This window comes from Motacilla alba, chromosome 1 (assembly GCF_015832195.1).
Source record: "Motacilla alba alba isolate MOTALB_02 chromosome 1, Motacilla_alba_V1.0_pri, whole genome shotgun sequence".
Lineage (NCBI taxonomy): Eukaryota > Metazoa > Chordata > Aves > Passeriformes > Motacillidae > Motacilla > Motacilla alba.
In genome coordinates this window covers 55,996,643-56,011,802 of record NC_052016.1, presented here as the reverse complement: position 1 = coordinate 56,011,802, position 15,160 = coordinate 55,996,643, and the positions used below count along the sequence as shown (strand labels likewise).

The following is a 15,160-nucleotide window of genomic DNA, read 5'->3' as shown; positions in this document are numbered from 1 at the left end:
ACAATATCCCTCTGTGGAACAAAAGAAAGTTCCAACAGGCTTAAAATCCCTTCTTCAGCCTGCTCAAATAAATGTTAACAGCTGGATGAGTAACCTGAACAGCCCCTCTCACCTAACAGCCTCACATGATTGTTTTGGCTTTACCTTGTGACAAACAAAATGCTGTCACAGGATGAGTCAGACTTTGGACTTGGACAGGTCGAGGAGAAGGACACCATTCTTTACAAGCTGATCTCATGCCAGAGTAGCACTTTTTTTTTAATCAGTCTGCCTGTGTGCCTCTGTGAGCAAGCCTATATGCTAGACCAAAGAAGCTCAAGTAAAGGATCAAGACCTCTGAGCTTGTACACTGGGTTGATCCTATGCTAAGAGACACTTGACAAACCAGCGTTGTCCCTAAATTTGGGACTGAATGACATGTCACATGGCAGTGAACAAGTTAAAGCATTACTCAAGATCATATGACCCATGTTATGGATAATCTGTCTTCAAATCACTTTATCAAGGAACTTAATTTTCATGAAGTTTCTAACCTGCACTTCTTATTTTAATAGAGCAAATACATTGGGGAAACTTTGAAGTTCTGATGTGCTTTTAGCAAAATTTGCAGTATTTGTAATGGAGAACTAGTATTTAAGACTGAAAGGTGGTCCTTCAGGATGCCTCAGCTATGTCACCTCTCCTTGGTATACCACACTTGTGACAAGGCCAGAATCATTGCTCAGTGCTGTCTTGGGAGGAAAGTGCAGGGCTGTGTGCTCGCTGTGCTGTGGATGCTGTGTACAGCAGGTGGGCAGAGGCTGCATCTAAACCACACAACTGCGGGTCCACACCAGCACAACCTTTCATGTGGAAATGCAGCAGGTGCCCCAGCAGGTGTTCACAGCGACAGGAGGCCTTTCCCCTGACACCCGGCACCAGCTGTGCCAGAGGCAGAGAGCGAGATCTACCTCTTCCTGGCACTGCTGGGTTAATGGTTAGACTTCATGATATTCGAGGTCTTACCCAACTGACACAGCTTTATGAGTCTATTAATGAGAGACCATCTGGTGGCTAACAAATGTTGCTCTTACACACGCTGACAAGCCGAGAGCCCACGGAAGGGGAGCGGCTATAATAAAACCTCTAAGCGAAGTCAGCTGAAAGCGGAGCGCTCGGCAGCCCGGGGCAGCAGCACGCCGGGGGCTCCTCTTCGGCCAGGCACGGCCACCTCGCCCCTGCGCAGGCAGAGCTCCAGGCCGGGGTGGCGGTGCTGAACGAGGCCAGCGATGCCGCAGCTCCTCGTTGTGTAAGCAGCCCGAACACGCCGCGGGCCCGGGCAGCGCTGAGCGGCGGCGTGGGGCGCGCCGCTGAAATCGCCAAGGCGCTGATGCGTCCCGACCTCCGGCAGCAGCCCCGCGCGTCCCCGGCGTGGGGACAAGCACGGCGGCGGTGACAGCCGCGGGCACGGGGACCGCGCTGGGCCGCCGGGCCCGGCCCCGCCCGCCGCAGCGCCCCGCCCGCGGGCCGCGACAGGCACGGCGCGCAGAGAGGGCGGCACCCGGCCTCGTCCTCTCGGCGGCCGCGGCCGGGGGGGCGGCGACGGCGCGGCGGGGGACGCTCCTCCGCTGAGGGACACGGCCGCCCCCGTCCCGCCTCCCGGTGTCACGGCGCTGCGGGACGGGGCCGGTGCGCAGGGGACAGCCCGGCGGGGCGGGGGCGCAGCCGGGACCGCTGCGCTCCGGGACGGGGCTGGCGGAGCGCGTCCCCCGTGCGTGGGGCTGTCACCGGGCCGGCTGCCGCTCGGGGCTTTCGCTTTCACCTCGTGAGCACTCGCGATCCGTGTTCCGGAGCAGGGTTTGAAGCCCAGACCCAGAAATGAGGAAGGTTCTGTGCGTGGAGCCCGTCATTTTCATCTACGTTTTTGCGTTCTCCCTGACGACCCCACTGGTGCAGCAGTTCATCTACCGGCGGCTGTGGGAGCAGGAGTACAACTCCACTTTCGTGAGCGACAGCAATGCCAGTCACTGCGAGCAGAATAAGAGCAGCCCGGCTTATATCAAACAGAAGGCAAGTGGCGGGGGAGGAATAATAACTGTAAATAAACTTGCAGCCAGGAGGTGCTGCCTCAGTATATAACCTCCTGTTTTATAACCTTAACCTTTAATTCTCCGCAAAGCCGTAGTTTTGTAACCTGCTCTCACTTCACTGTCTCCTCGCTCTAATGTTATGCTGTAGGTAGTGATAGTGCTCTAAAGACAAAGATTTTTCTCCGGGAAGATACTGAGACAAATTCGTATTTTAGCGGGAATTGAAAATCGCCTGAGAGAATGGGGACCAAATTAGCATCGGGCTGACATTACCGCGGGTACAACTGGAGGTGGAGGCTCCTCCTCCCACACCATTGTGCGTGTTGTGTTTGTGAGCCGCCCGTTGTCTCTGTGGCTCCCACTGTTCTTTGCAACCGCGTGAAGTTTAGCAAATGCTCTGTAATTTTGAGGAATAGTATCTAGCTTGAAATACATATATTTCAGAGGAATTACAAGAACGAGCAACAGGGGAAACTAAAATAATTTTTTGTGGTTTTAAAACGTGGAAAAAAATCTGATCTTTTTAACTGATCTTTTTAACTGATCTTTGCATGATCAAATACAGTTGATGGTTTGCCATTCAGAGCACTAGTCTGCCTTGCTGGAATACAAGGACGTCAAGATGACAGGATCCCATGGTCAGTTAGATTTTTAGCACTTTTCCATAGTTCAGTGTGCTGGATAGCTAGTTGTTGACTGGTACCTCTTCCATTACACTTCCAGTGCAGTTTTAATGCCGCACTTAAGCAGAGCTAGCTGTGAGCTGCCAGCAGAAGAGATGGTCACTCTCCATTTCCCTTCCCCCTCTCACCCCATGTGTTGTATCTTGCAGTTCTGCACTTACAGGTTATGGTTTGGGTTTAAGTGGGGCACTGATCCAACAGAAAGCTCATTTCTTGTTTTGTGGTTGTTGCTTTTTGAATGTTGTTTTGGTTTTGGTTTTTTTCGGAAGCAATACACTGCTCTGGCACACTCAGTGGCCACATGATTTCTGTGTCTAACATGGGAACAGCAGACGGAACATGTTTTCAGAAGAGGTGCAATAGAACCATACTTGTCAACAACAACTGGCAGCTGGGTTGGATAAAATGAAAGATGAAACCACTGTAGGGTCAGAAAAGTAAATGATTGACTGTATAAATGACACAGAAGTTGGGGTCACAGAAACAGTCAGTTGGCATTCCCTTATACTGCTGAAAACGTGGTACTTGAAAATTTTTGCTCACATCCCATATCTCCATCTCTGATGTGCTGCATATGTGCAAGACTGAGCACCTGAGCTTATCTGCCTCATTTGTCATATATAAAAGGAGATTGCTAATGGAACATGTTTCACAGTGAAGGTGATCGAAGAAGTACTTCAGGGCTTTCAGTGTGGCATATGTTCTTTGTCATGTGACAGAAGCTGATCTTAGTAGAAAAAAATGTGAAAAGGTCAATAGAACTGTGGTCCAACATGGCTTCTGAGCTGACCCATGGAGGTAATTACCAGTTACTGTTGGAGTAATGCTTGCATATTATTCCCAAAAAGTGTTTTCTTTAGTATTAGTTCCTCATTTGATGGTGTGTCTAGAAATTTTCTCTAAGCATACAATTCTAATTGCAGAGGCCATCAAGAAATCGACATTTCAAATACATCTTTCCATTTTGCAACCCCCTCAAACTCAACCTGATTTTCAAATTGCCATCACCCATGGTTCAAGATGTAAGACTTCATATTTCTTTTCTCAAAACACTGAAGCAGAGTGCTTAATTTCAGCTGAAGTTTAGTTTTGAGAACATGAGTCCTTCAAGACAGCAGTTGAATAATGGCCAACAGAACTTCGTTTCCCTTTCCTGCCAAATTTCCGTTCCCTGCATTTCAGTGATTGCCAGTAGGGCATGAGCTTTTGAACAATTACACTCTTGTCTGGATGCCTTGCTGCATTTTTATACCACACTAGTTACCATAGCATAACAATGTAAGTGCTCAAAACACGCATTAATTTAAGTGCAAATGGGCCTCTGTGCTGAGTAATAGTCCTGTGTATGGGCCAAAGAGTAGGTCCAGTAACTTAATTCCAAACTCTTTTACAATGAAGTGTCAAGTAGGTGTTCCGGATTTTCCAAGACCTTTCTAACCTAAACCTAACTGAATTAGGTTTATAGATGTTGTAACTGTTGCTGTAAGGCCCTGTTTGGCATTAATGTTTCAAAGAACATCTCTATTAACAGTTAATTTAGTGTAAATCCTTATGGTCTGAGAATGAAGAAGCTTTATACTAATCTCACCTATTTCAAAGCAAAATGTAAAAGGAAATTGAAGACAAAAATTACTTGGAGCCTGCATAAAAAGTAGAATATAATTCAAAATGGTTAGTCTTTGCAAAATTTGGATGAATTATTTTTTACAATTTGAAAAAAAATAGTCATGATAATGTGAGTTTGAAGGTGATTTGAACATAAACTGAAGCATTCTGATCATCAACTTGGATAATCCTTTTTTAATATCTCAGAAGGAGCTGTATTATTAATCATTAAACATTTTTTATAATCCCATTGATTTATTATCCAAGCCATTAATTTCCCCTTGCTACTCAGTAATATTTTATCTTATGAGCCTGTGAGTTTATCATGTCCTTTATATTGTTCAATCTCAGGTGCTGCACTTCTCTCTTAATTTAATCCTTATATAAGTTACTTGCTTCTTCATTTTCATTCTTTTAATTTTGAAATAGGTGTTTGAAATATCTATTTCTGTCCACTGTGAGTAATTTTTCAGAGTAGAGTGAATTTGCAGATTAAAAAACTAGACCTTTCTCTTCAAATATATGTAGTTCCATTGATTATTTAATAGAGTTATGTGATTTTAAAGCAGATGAAGGTTTGACCTATCATTTTCTATATTCTTTTCCTCTGGCTTTATAAAACCATAGAGTGAGCAGTTGCCTGCCTTACACTCTAAATGGATTTTTCCTGTACTTATGTCTGTAGCCTTTGTGTCAGTAGACATCAAGTTTTTATCTCAGCAAGTTCATGGTCACATGTGTTACCTGGATGTGTAGCCATGTTTTGTGTGTTGCACAACTTCTTCCAAAAAAAGGACACTCAAGTTTTGAGTTTTTTCATTCTTTCAGTTTTTGAACTTCATTGAGGTCTGGCAATAATCTCGGTATTATGTAGTTAATATGGGCTGAGATGATACATATTAACATTTAATTTTACTTTTAACATAGTAGCATTTGTTTAATGCTCATGGCTTTGAACAAGACAACCCTACTAAAGAAGCAATGACTGCAACTGTATCAAGTTCTTTTTGTCAGCAGCAGAGGAGTTAAAGATCAGAATAATGTTTTCCATCTCAGTTTGTTCAGTCTTCATGGTTTTGACCCTTCCAGGGTGACAGCATTGCTGGCCAGTTACCAGGATGTCATGAATGCTAAGGCAGTCAGACACTATAAGGGAAAGGAGCAAAAGACTTTGGAGTGCTGGGCATCTTGAAGGCTTTCCTTGAGAACCTCAGGATCAGTTGATTTTCCTCTTGTAATAAAACCTGGTATCTTGTAACCAAAGGAAGAGATTGAATGAGAAACTCATGGTCTCTGCCTGTAAATATAAATATGAATGTATAAAGCATTCAGCAGCTTTTAAAATTGCCCAAGTACATTCCTGTAAGTTTTAGGGGCTTTTCATCATTTCGGATGCTAGTCAGTCAGGATTATGATAGCTACAGAGGAGACACCTGAAATGTGGAGTATAGATGGCTTGAATAAAGGCTTAGAATGGTGTGGGCAGATATGCAGAAGTGTACCTGTTGCTGATTGAAGAGCACAATGCTGCCCAAGTCAGTGTTGTGCCTCAGAAAACTCCAAGAAGACTTTCAGCAAGACCTTACTCTCTGCATCTGAAACTTTATCTTATCTAGTATAAAGGGCTTGGATGAATAAAGTTGCTTCATTTTCCAGTGCTGTCTGATCAGGTGGTTGTCTTTGAAAGGGCTGTTGTGGCTACTCTCATCAGATCTGCATCTATGCATTAAAAACAAGAGCTGAATTTGCTTGCTGAGTGTCCTTTAGCAGCAGGCTTCATAATAATTTTTTTTTAATAAAACGTTCTTTAGTTCTTTTTTTCTGCAGCCATTCATGCTCTGTTAAATGGTTGGTTTTCAGTCACATTTGACTTTTATACTTCTCTTAAAAAGAACTCTGAAATTTTTCCCATCATGGGTGTTTATAGTGTTAGCTGCTGTTCCTTATGTGAATACCTGCTGTGGTGTATCTGTAGAGACATCACTGATTTGGACAATTTCTGAACCCAGAGCTTTACAGTGTTTGCAAAATCCATTAATTCCCATACCCGTGAGTCAGTACAATATATAAAGCTGTATTTCATATTTTTGTTTGTTTCAAATTTTGAAAACAAAATTTGTTTTCACATTTTATTTGTTCAGAAACAAACAAAATGTAGTAAGATTGTACAGTGGGATGTCAGAGCAAACTGTGATCTGTTTACTTGCATAGTGTGCTCTAGTCCATTAATTCTTCCTTGTATCCCCCTCAGTAGCATTATTTGGGAGGAAAAATGACCTCCTCTGTGAGGAGGGAGCATGGGGTGTGTTCCTTAATCGATGACTGGCTTACTACTGATTTCTGAGTAGTATTAAAATAGCCCCCTCCCTTTTGCCATATCCTGTATTGAAGGAGGTACTTGCAGTTAAAGATTCTTACAGTTCTTGTAAGTGCATGTTCAAAAGGATTGTTCTCTTGTCTGCATTGCAACTTCTCTGTCAACAGTACTAGTAAGACTGTGTCTTAAGTTTTAAGTTTTGGGTTAAAATGTAACAGGGAATGTTTGAGGAATATTGAAGAACAAATTAGAAAAGTCTGAATATGCAATGTATTTTATTATAGCCTAGTATATCAAAATGTCATATAATCTTATAAAGCTACATTGTGTGTACTATGTTTTATAATAGTATAATTTATAATCTGTAAGCATGTACATTGATATTCATTATATTGCATACTAATAATTATGTATGTAATATTGTGACAGATTTTTTTTCCCAATTTATTATAGTATTTACAATTATTTTTATTTTCTCTTTGCAGGAAGTTCAAGAAAAAGCCTCTGTTTTTAATATGCAGTTGGACTTAACTAGAGCCATTCCCAGCCTTATAGTTGCCTTTGTCATTGTAGCTAATGGGGATCGCCAGGGACACAAATGGTCTTTAGTTTTACCATCAATGGGAGCTTTGATTTCTAGTATTAGCTTCACTGCAATATCATATTTTTCCTTGTCACTCTCTGTCCTATTTGCAGTCGCATTTATTACTGGAATGTTTGGGAGTATAGCAACTTTCCTTGGAGGAGGCTTTGCGTACATAGCAGAGGAGTGTCATGATGAGAAGCAGAAAACAACACGAATAGCTGTAGTGGATTTGATTTTTGGAGTTGTATCCGGATTGGCAGGACTGTCATCTGGCTACTTTCTAAGAGGAATAGGCTTTGCATGGACATTTGTGATAGCATCTCTGCTCCATGTCATTAATATCATCTATATTGTATTTTTTCTGGAAAACACCGTAGGTGTATCTCAATTCCAGCATGAAGCACCAGTATCCTGGAAGGAACTTCTTAGGGAGACATTTTCTGGAGTGTACATGCTTTTTCAAACTGCCCCTTACAAAAAGAGAATTTTAATAATTGTGTTACTTTTTACATTTATGACTTACTTGTTTACTGTGCTGGGTGGGAGTTCACTTTTTACACTGTATGAACTGGATGAGCCACTCTGCTGGAATGAAGTATACATTGGATATGGAGCAGCTGCATCCACTTCTGTCTCGCTGACCAGCTTTTTAGGAGTTTATTTATTTTCCAAATGTCTCAAAGACATTTATATTGTCTTTATTGGGATGTTTTCTTACATTGGAGGAATGGTCATGGCTGCCTTTGCCAAAACTACTCTGCTCATGTTTTTAGGTGAGTTCAGAATCAGTTGTTCCGTGGTCAACAATGTATATGAAAATACTGCTGTGTTATCTGGAGTGAATGCAATTGTTGGATATTGAACGTGGCACCTTGAAAGGGTCACAGAGAGGTAAAATATAAATGGTTGATCAGACTGATTCAGGAGTTCATTAAAAGATGAACTGTGTGGAGAAACACTAGAATTACCTGCTTATGGTTTTAGTGCCGTAGAAATATATTGGATTTATACATTTCTCTGTTCTTGGAGAATTGTGTCTCAGTGCACTTCTAGTCTGATGTTTCTGTTGCCTTTTACTATTTGGGGAACTGAGTGTTCAAAAGTATATGACTAATGCAGTTGCAATATATTTGTAAATTCCTGGATTTTAATTAGTTCAATGTCTCATGGCTGCTTTACAGTGAGAGTGCCATCTTTGTTCTGCTTTATGCCTATTCCTGTTCTCCGGTCCATGCTGTCAAAAGTGGTTCTCCCTGGTGAACAGGGTAAGTAGAATTGTTTTTAAACAATAAAATAATATGGTTCTTCAGAACAGAGATGCACAGAGATTGCCTTTAAATAAACAGATCTGTAATGGTACTTTAAGATTCCTTTTCTTTCAAGTTCTATATAATAAGAGCCTGTGTCTTGACATTATTGGTTTCTGGTTCTGAATTAAATACAAACAACACTGTGTTAAAAACTACTGCAAGTTTAAACTTTCAAACAAAATACTGTTCTTAAATTAAAGACCATGGGAAACTTGAAGCAGAAGAATGCCCAAGATTTAAACAAGTGTTTCACAAGGGCTTCTACATTCACAAGATTTTGGCATGCAGAGAAAGATATGTTTCTGTTATTTAGTCAATTTCTCACTTACTAATTTAAAAAGGTAAGCAGTGGGTGGTTAATCTTCATAGCACTTGGAAACAATTAGACTTGTATCCTCAGCTATGGAGCAGGAACCCAACTTCAGGCCTGTGGCTTCTAAACATATCCCAAGAAATGTAACATAATACTTCTCAAAGTCCTTTCCTTATGGAACACAAAAAGCCTGTCAGGCCTCAAAATATGGCTCTAATATCCCATATTTTGCTTTTGAGGAGTGTGTATTTTCTAGATTTTGGGAAACATATACTTTCTAGAAAGATTTTCCTGAGTTGCTTTATTTTTTTAAAAGATCAATCTTCATACACTAAAACAAAGATCTCTTTGTACTAGCCGTGCTAAAATGCACCTCTGGTATTGAGTTTCTTGGCCTTCTTCAGGGCTTTGGCTATTTGAGTAGATTGATGAAGCAATCAGGTTGCCTCTTGTCATCCTTTTCTGCTTACCTAGTGTGATTTTGGTTATGGTTGTGTGACCATGAATGCAACTCCAGAAAATGTGTTCAACAACACACATATGGGATAAGACTGCCACCCCAAAGGGTAGTTCAGTCCAAAAAATGTTGTTTGTTTCTTTTCAAAAATGAGAAGGCAGTGGTTTTAAGCTGAATGAGCAGTCCTTGCTGAGTCAGTCATTTCCACATTTTAAGAGTGAAGGTTAGAGAAGGAAGAAACAAGAAAGGGAAAAGTAAAATGAAGAAGAGAACTGGAAGGGGTAAAGGATGGAGATGTGCACAACATGGTTAGTGAGGATGAACAGGTTAAGCAAATGCAAGAAAGTAGGCATGGTGACAGAATAATAGGAAAGAAAAATAGTTTCCGTCAACAAAATGTGTTGTTTATTTGTTGGTTTTTTGTTCATTTAAAAGAACTAGCATTTTGTAGGAGTTGCCACAGTTTTCCTAGCAAAGTATGATCGCCTAGTGCTTGTAACTTGCATACTTGCAAAAATACTGTCAACAGTATTTTTGAACCATATCTTTTGAACCATGTTTAAAAACTTCAGTACTTTGAAGAGGTTTTCTTTTGTTTGTAATTTGCCCATTTATTTTTGGCAGGTGCTGTGTTTGCTTGTATTGCCTGTTTAGAAGTTGTGACCGGCACAATGTCAATTTCAATTTTTAATATTCTCTATGCAACTACTGTTGCATGGTTTTCAGGCTTTAGCTTCCTCCTATCGGCAGGCCTTTGTCTAATTCCACTGTCTGTCCTGTGGTAAGTAACAGATCAGGAGGGTTCTTCTGACTGGCTTTGCCAGTAATTTCTATTTTGACATGAATTGAAGCTTTGTCATTTAGCGTGGTAGTTCTCAAACTTTCCTATCTGCCAGTGTGCTGTAGTGGCTCTATTTCACACCTTTTCCCCGATCCAGCCACCTTCCCTCAGCTCTGTGCTGTGAATTTCCCCCAGCTGAAGATAACCTGAATGTACTGCCAGTAGGAAACACCATACCCTTGACTGCATCTGTGACTTCCCTTGGTTTAAGACCTTTACATGGTCTTTCTGCCAGGAAAGCCTTTCCCACAGATCATGTGAAAGGCATGAACTTAATTTTACAATCTGAGCTCTTCTAGATGCTAATGAGGGTTGTAAACATGACAGTCACCCACTGGGTTTAATGGAAAGTTATCTGTCCTGGTCTTTGGTCATGGGTACCTTGTGACCCAGTGCCACTAAAATCTGTAAAAGATTTTAAAGCCCAAAAGAATAAACTTCTAAACATGTTTTAAAAATAGGCCTCTATAGCAGTTGTCTCTAATCATACTAGTGACCATCTAGTAATATGACAGTAAAATACCATTCACGAGTACTCATAAAGCAAAGATCACTTTACATTATTTCCAGTATAATAACTTCTTTTTAGGATGCTGAAACAAAAATCTAAATGACGGAAGAATCACTTTTCATTAGACAGATTTACAGTTGGGGGGAAAATATGTTTTTCTTAAGAGGGTGGCACTCTGGCTGGACACTTGCATATTTTTTCCTAAGACTTCACATCAGTCACCTTTTATCACTGCATCAGCTGCATTTTAAGATTTTAATAGGCAGTGATAATGCTGTAGATTTAGAACATTTCACATAGTTTCAAGTCTATTCCTGCTTCATTATAATTATTTACACAGTCTTTACAGAGAAGCTATACTAATGGTAATTTAAAGTAGTCACGGGTCTTAAGACCTGAGGGAATTGAAGCAAAGGGGTCTTGCATGTGAGTAGAATACTTTCCAGTAAAGTAATAAAATTATTGAGAAATTCAGTTACATTAACAAAGGCACGATAAGTACTTGTTCTATTAAATATTATCTTTAGTTTAGTTCAGTGTAAGTAGAGAAAGTGTCTATTAAGAAAGCAAGCTCTACTGCAGAAAAGGAAACATATTTACCATCAATCAGTCCATCTTCCAATCAGTACTCTAGTACATCATCACCATAAATTTCTCAAAGTTCTATTTCTTTACCTTCTGTCACTCGTTTCAGATATCTGACCCTTTGAATACCCTTTCTCTGCACCTTTCTTTTTAGAGTGTCATGCAGTGTTGCAGTTGGAGAGCAGAAAGGTAGTTGTTCCAGTCTGCAACACGCAGAGTTTCATACTGTGCTCAAAGGCAGCAGTAATGATATTGTCTGACTTGTGTAATTAGGGCCAATAGTGTCGCTGCTTTTGTTTAGTAAGACACATTTGTGCCACAGAGGATGGCTGCAGAGAGCTATCCTGTGTGTTTGTCGGTGCTGAGTCAGCATGCTATACTGAACTACCTCAGCTAAAGATACCTGTCTTATCTTTGTTTTACAGCTGGCTTCTGTGCACAAGCTGGAATGGGGAGGACTTGGCTCTGCTGGTACCTGAAGAAGTATCCAGCTTAGAGAGTGCTGATAGTTGAACAAAGGATCCACCTACCCGGGATTTCTAATCTGACATGCAGTGGCAGAAATAGTTATGGCACACAGAAACCACAGAGATAACACAACACAATCTCCAAGTGGCCCTGCAGCAACAAGCACTAAATTGGTACCACTCAATACCCAACCTCTTTTTAGCACTTGACTAAAGCTAGCTACTAACTATGGAAATAGGCTGACAATTGAGATTAATGCTATAAAAAATAAGGTAGGGTGGTACTTTTTCCACTTACTCTTTCTCAAGTTTGAGAATGTCAGCTGTGGATTGCGATACATCTTGTATCACATTAAATTGGGTGACAAAGATAAGCTTAGCAACCCAGAGGATGCTGGCAATTCTGCTGAAGCCACTGCAGCTTGTGCCAGCTGAGGATGTGGTCCACTGCCTACATCTTGAAAGGCCTGTCTTAACAGTGAAGCCCCAAAACTGTCTAAAATTACTAAACTAAAAAATAGGGTTTTTTTCAGAAAGCAAACTGGAGGCAGTACTTACACCTGCCATAAGTACACTTACTGTTCTGCAGATAGCAGAGTGTTTGTGTAAATTTAATGTAAGATGTGTGGACCTTGCCTGTGACTTAGCTCTTGAAATGGATTTTCACACAGAACTGTCAGAAAATTTCTTGCAGAGAAATCTTGCAGAGTGTGAAGTTCAGCCTAAGCCTACATTTTGCAGAGGCCATATTGCATATTTATCATTTTCCATATATTACGGACTGTGTACAGACATCTCTGTTTTGTCCCAGAGATACTTCTTGTTTTCTGTAAGTTAGTACTTAGCTTAAATGTTTCTTTTAGTGAAAAGCTGTGATAGCATTTCTTATCTGTAGATCTTTATTTTTTTAACAACCCTGAAATGAGGGGACAAAATCAGAATCAATAATCTAATCATCTTGCAACAAATGCAGCATAATTTATGAACATTTAAACAGCACTTCTAATCTTCAAAGCACTTTACAAATGCTATTCAAAACATCCTTCCATAATAGATACTATCCTCTCGGTTGCATAGAGAGAAATTAACAGAGAAGACAAGTGACATGCCCATGGCCCCAGTGCAAATTGGTGAGACTGCCAAACCTAGGAATCAGTTTCAGCACTGACTCCTCGCCTTTTCCTTTAAGATCTTTAAGAAGAAATTATCCTGAGTATTAGGTTCTAGAATGCACAGCATGGCCAAAGTGTGAATATAACACCCTGTTAAGGACCACTCCCATCTGTTGATTTTGTTCAAGAGTTTGACAGCCAATATTTTTCTGACCTCCCAGAGTTGAGCGTGACTCTTCTCCCCCAAAACAGATTAGGTAGAAAAAGTAAAACAGTGTAAAATGGTTGTCATTTAGCAACTGAAACCTCTAGGAAAGCAACTACACTGACTTCACATGCACACAGCAGCTGAGGATAAAAATGCAGAAAGACATAGCATATGCTGTATAAACAATGAGCTGCTTACAGCCACTGACACCCATCCTAGGACCAGAGACTCCTGCAGAACTTTGCACTGGTACTCTACCAAAAAATAGTAATGCCAAATCATGATGATACTTTTATGGATCCTTTATAACTAAATGATTGCATTTTTTCCAAGTTATGTATCATGATCACAGAGAAGCCTGGAAGAAGGTTCGAATAAGTTAAAGGGAGAGCTTACAATATTTAGGAGACCACTGTCTGTTCATCACAGGTGAAAACACAGCCATTTATCCAGGCCAGAGGGAATGTGCTAACACCTCCAGCTAGCTCTTACACTTCTGTCCTGAACTCCCAAGACTGATGTTGGCAATTACAGATCATTAGCTTTCTCTCAGTAGTTTAGACAAGAGCCAGAAAATAAAACTGCTTAATGCCTTTGAGGTGCCCAAGCTACCGCCAACTTATTGGAAACATGAGCTGAATGCTACAATAACCAGTGGGTCCAAAACATAATGAGTACTTGTAGAGAGATTAAGAAAACACTGATGTAAAGGATTTTAGCACAAACATTACATTGTCTTCCTTGCCTCTTCATTATGCAGTTATGTAAGGCTCTATGAAATTAACTATTTCACACAAAACTGCCTGGAAATAAAAAAGCAAATGCAGAAGGGACGTGTACTTTCACTTGCTCTTTGTCAGTGCACACCTCTCCTAGTACTTGGAAGCTCACAACAAAGTGAGCCACTTCCACAGTGGTGCTGTGTCAGTCCAACAAGCACGTACACCTCAGGAATGGCTTTGTTATGATTTGATTTAACTGCACAAAGTACATGCTGTTTGCAGTGTATTTCTGGTAGATGGAGCATTTAGAACTGGCTATAAATTTAGGCCAAAACACATGGAGGATATGAACTGTATTTTTAAAATGCCTTGCACAGTGGAAGCTGAGGAACCAAGTACTAATATGCATCAGATTATTAAAGCAAAAACTATTAAGTTTATAGTAATTTCTTTATTTGTATATAAATACAAATTATTTTGACATAATAATAATAATAAAGTTTGGTTTTTTAAACTCTGTTGCATTTGTAGTTCTTGTACTTTTAAATTTTGTTTTTTGACAAATGGTCAATGGCATGACTGATAGAGGATTGTTGGTGTAAACAGGAGCAGCACTATGATATATCTATTTTTTATGGTCACACAAAAACAGAGCAGAAGATGTGCTTTTGCTTCCCTCCTGTGCCTGGGGAGAGGAAAGGATGCTACCCAGAACACTGGCACCAAGAGGAGGTGGGGAATTACAGAGTAGGGACAGCACTGCCACCTGCAAGAAGTCATGGTGGGGACTTGTGTTGCACCTGCCAGAGCAGCAGAGCTGGAAGTGCCTTCCTCCCCTTACCCAGGCCAGATCTGTCCCAGCTCCAGTGCCCAGTACACCCCACTCGGCTGCCTCTGTGGGTTGCTCTGTGCAGCACCTGCTTTACAGAATGAGGCTTGTACAAAATGAGAAGAATGGGCTGAGGCAGGAAGCCCAGGCCACAGCCCAACCCCCTGTAGCACTGAGAAAACATAACCCTTCCTTTTTACCTCAAAAGCTTTTTGCCTCAATCCTGCTTGACTCCCATTTCTCTACAACCAGCATAAATTCTCACACAGGCCTCTTATACATACTATTTGCTTTCCAGCCTGGCTAACCCCTAGGATTAGCTTCCTTACAGACATAATGAACAATGCAACTTCCTGGCTCTAAATACGGCTTGATCTCACCCAAGATTATTACAAAGAACACTAATCATTGAACAAAACCACCTAGAAATTGCATGCAGCCTCCTAATCTGCTTCTGGTTTTACACTGCACTAATGAGAAACTCTAGTAAATTACTTGTCTTAATGTAGTTTTGCTCAGATGCAACAGCATCCATCTTTCAGCCA

General features: G+C 40.9%; 1 protein-coding gene across 2 annotated transcripts; it reads left to right on the top strand.

Moving 5' to 3' along the window:
• The first annotated feature begins 1,592 nt into the window (after positions 1 to 1,592).
• Positions 1,593 to 14,304, top strand: SLC46A3 (solute carrier family 46 member 3). Of its 2 annotated transcripts, XM_038136277.1 has the most exons (5): positions 1,593 to 2,049; positions 7,160 to 8,033; positions 8,442 to 8,525; positions 9,965 to 10,121; positions 11,703 to 14,304. In XM_038136277.1, the coding sequence occupies exons 1-5, from the start codon at positions 1,858 to 1,860 to the stop codon at positions 11,788 to 11,790; spliced, it is 1,395 nt and encodes a 464-aa protein (XP_037992205.1). In that variant the 5' UTR covers positions 1,593 to 1,857; the 3' UTR covers positions 11,791 to 14,304. The 2 variants fall into 2 exon arrangements, with proteins under 2 accessions (XP_037992205.1, XP_037992215.1); XM_038136287.1 differs by lacking the exons at positions 9,965 to 10,121; positions 11,703 to 14,304 and having other exon boundaries at positions 7,160 to 8,151.
• Positions 14,305 to 15,160: the final 856 nt, after the last annotated feature.

Coding starts and splice junctions, on each gene's coding strand:
- SLC46A3 (XM_038136277.1), top strand. CDS start 1,858: ATGAGGAAGGTTCTGTGCGTGGAGCCCGTCATTTTCATCTACGTTTTT. Junction 2,050..7,159: donor CGGCTTATATCAAACAGAAG/GCAAGTGGCGGG, acceptor TTCTCTTTGCAG/GAAGTTCAAGAAAAAGCCTC. Junction 8,526..9,964: donor GGTTCTCCCTGGTGAACAGG/GTAAGTAGAATT, acceptor TATTTTTGGCAG/GTGCTGTGTTTGCTTGTATT.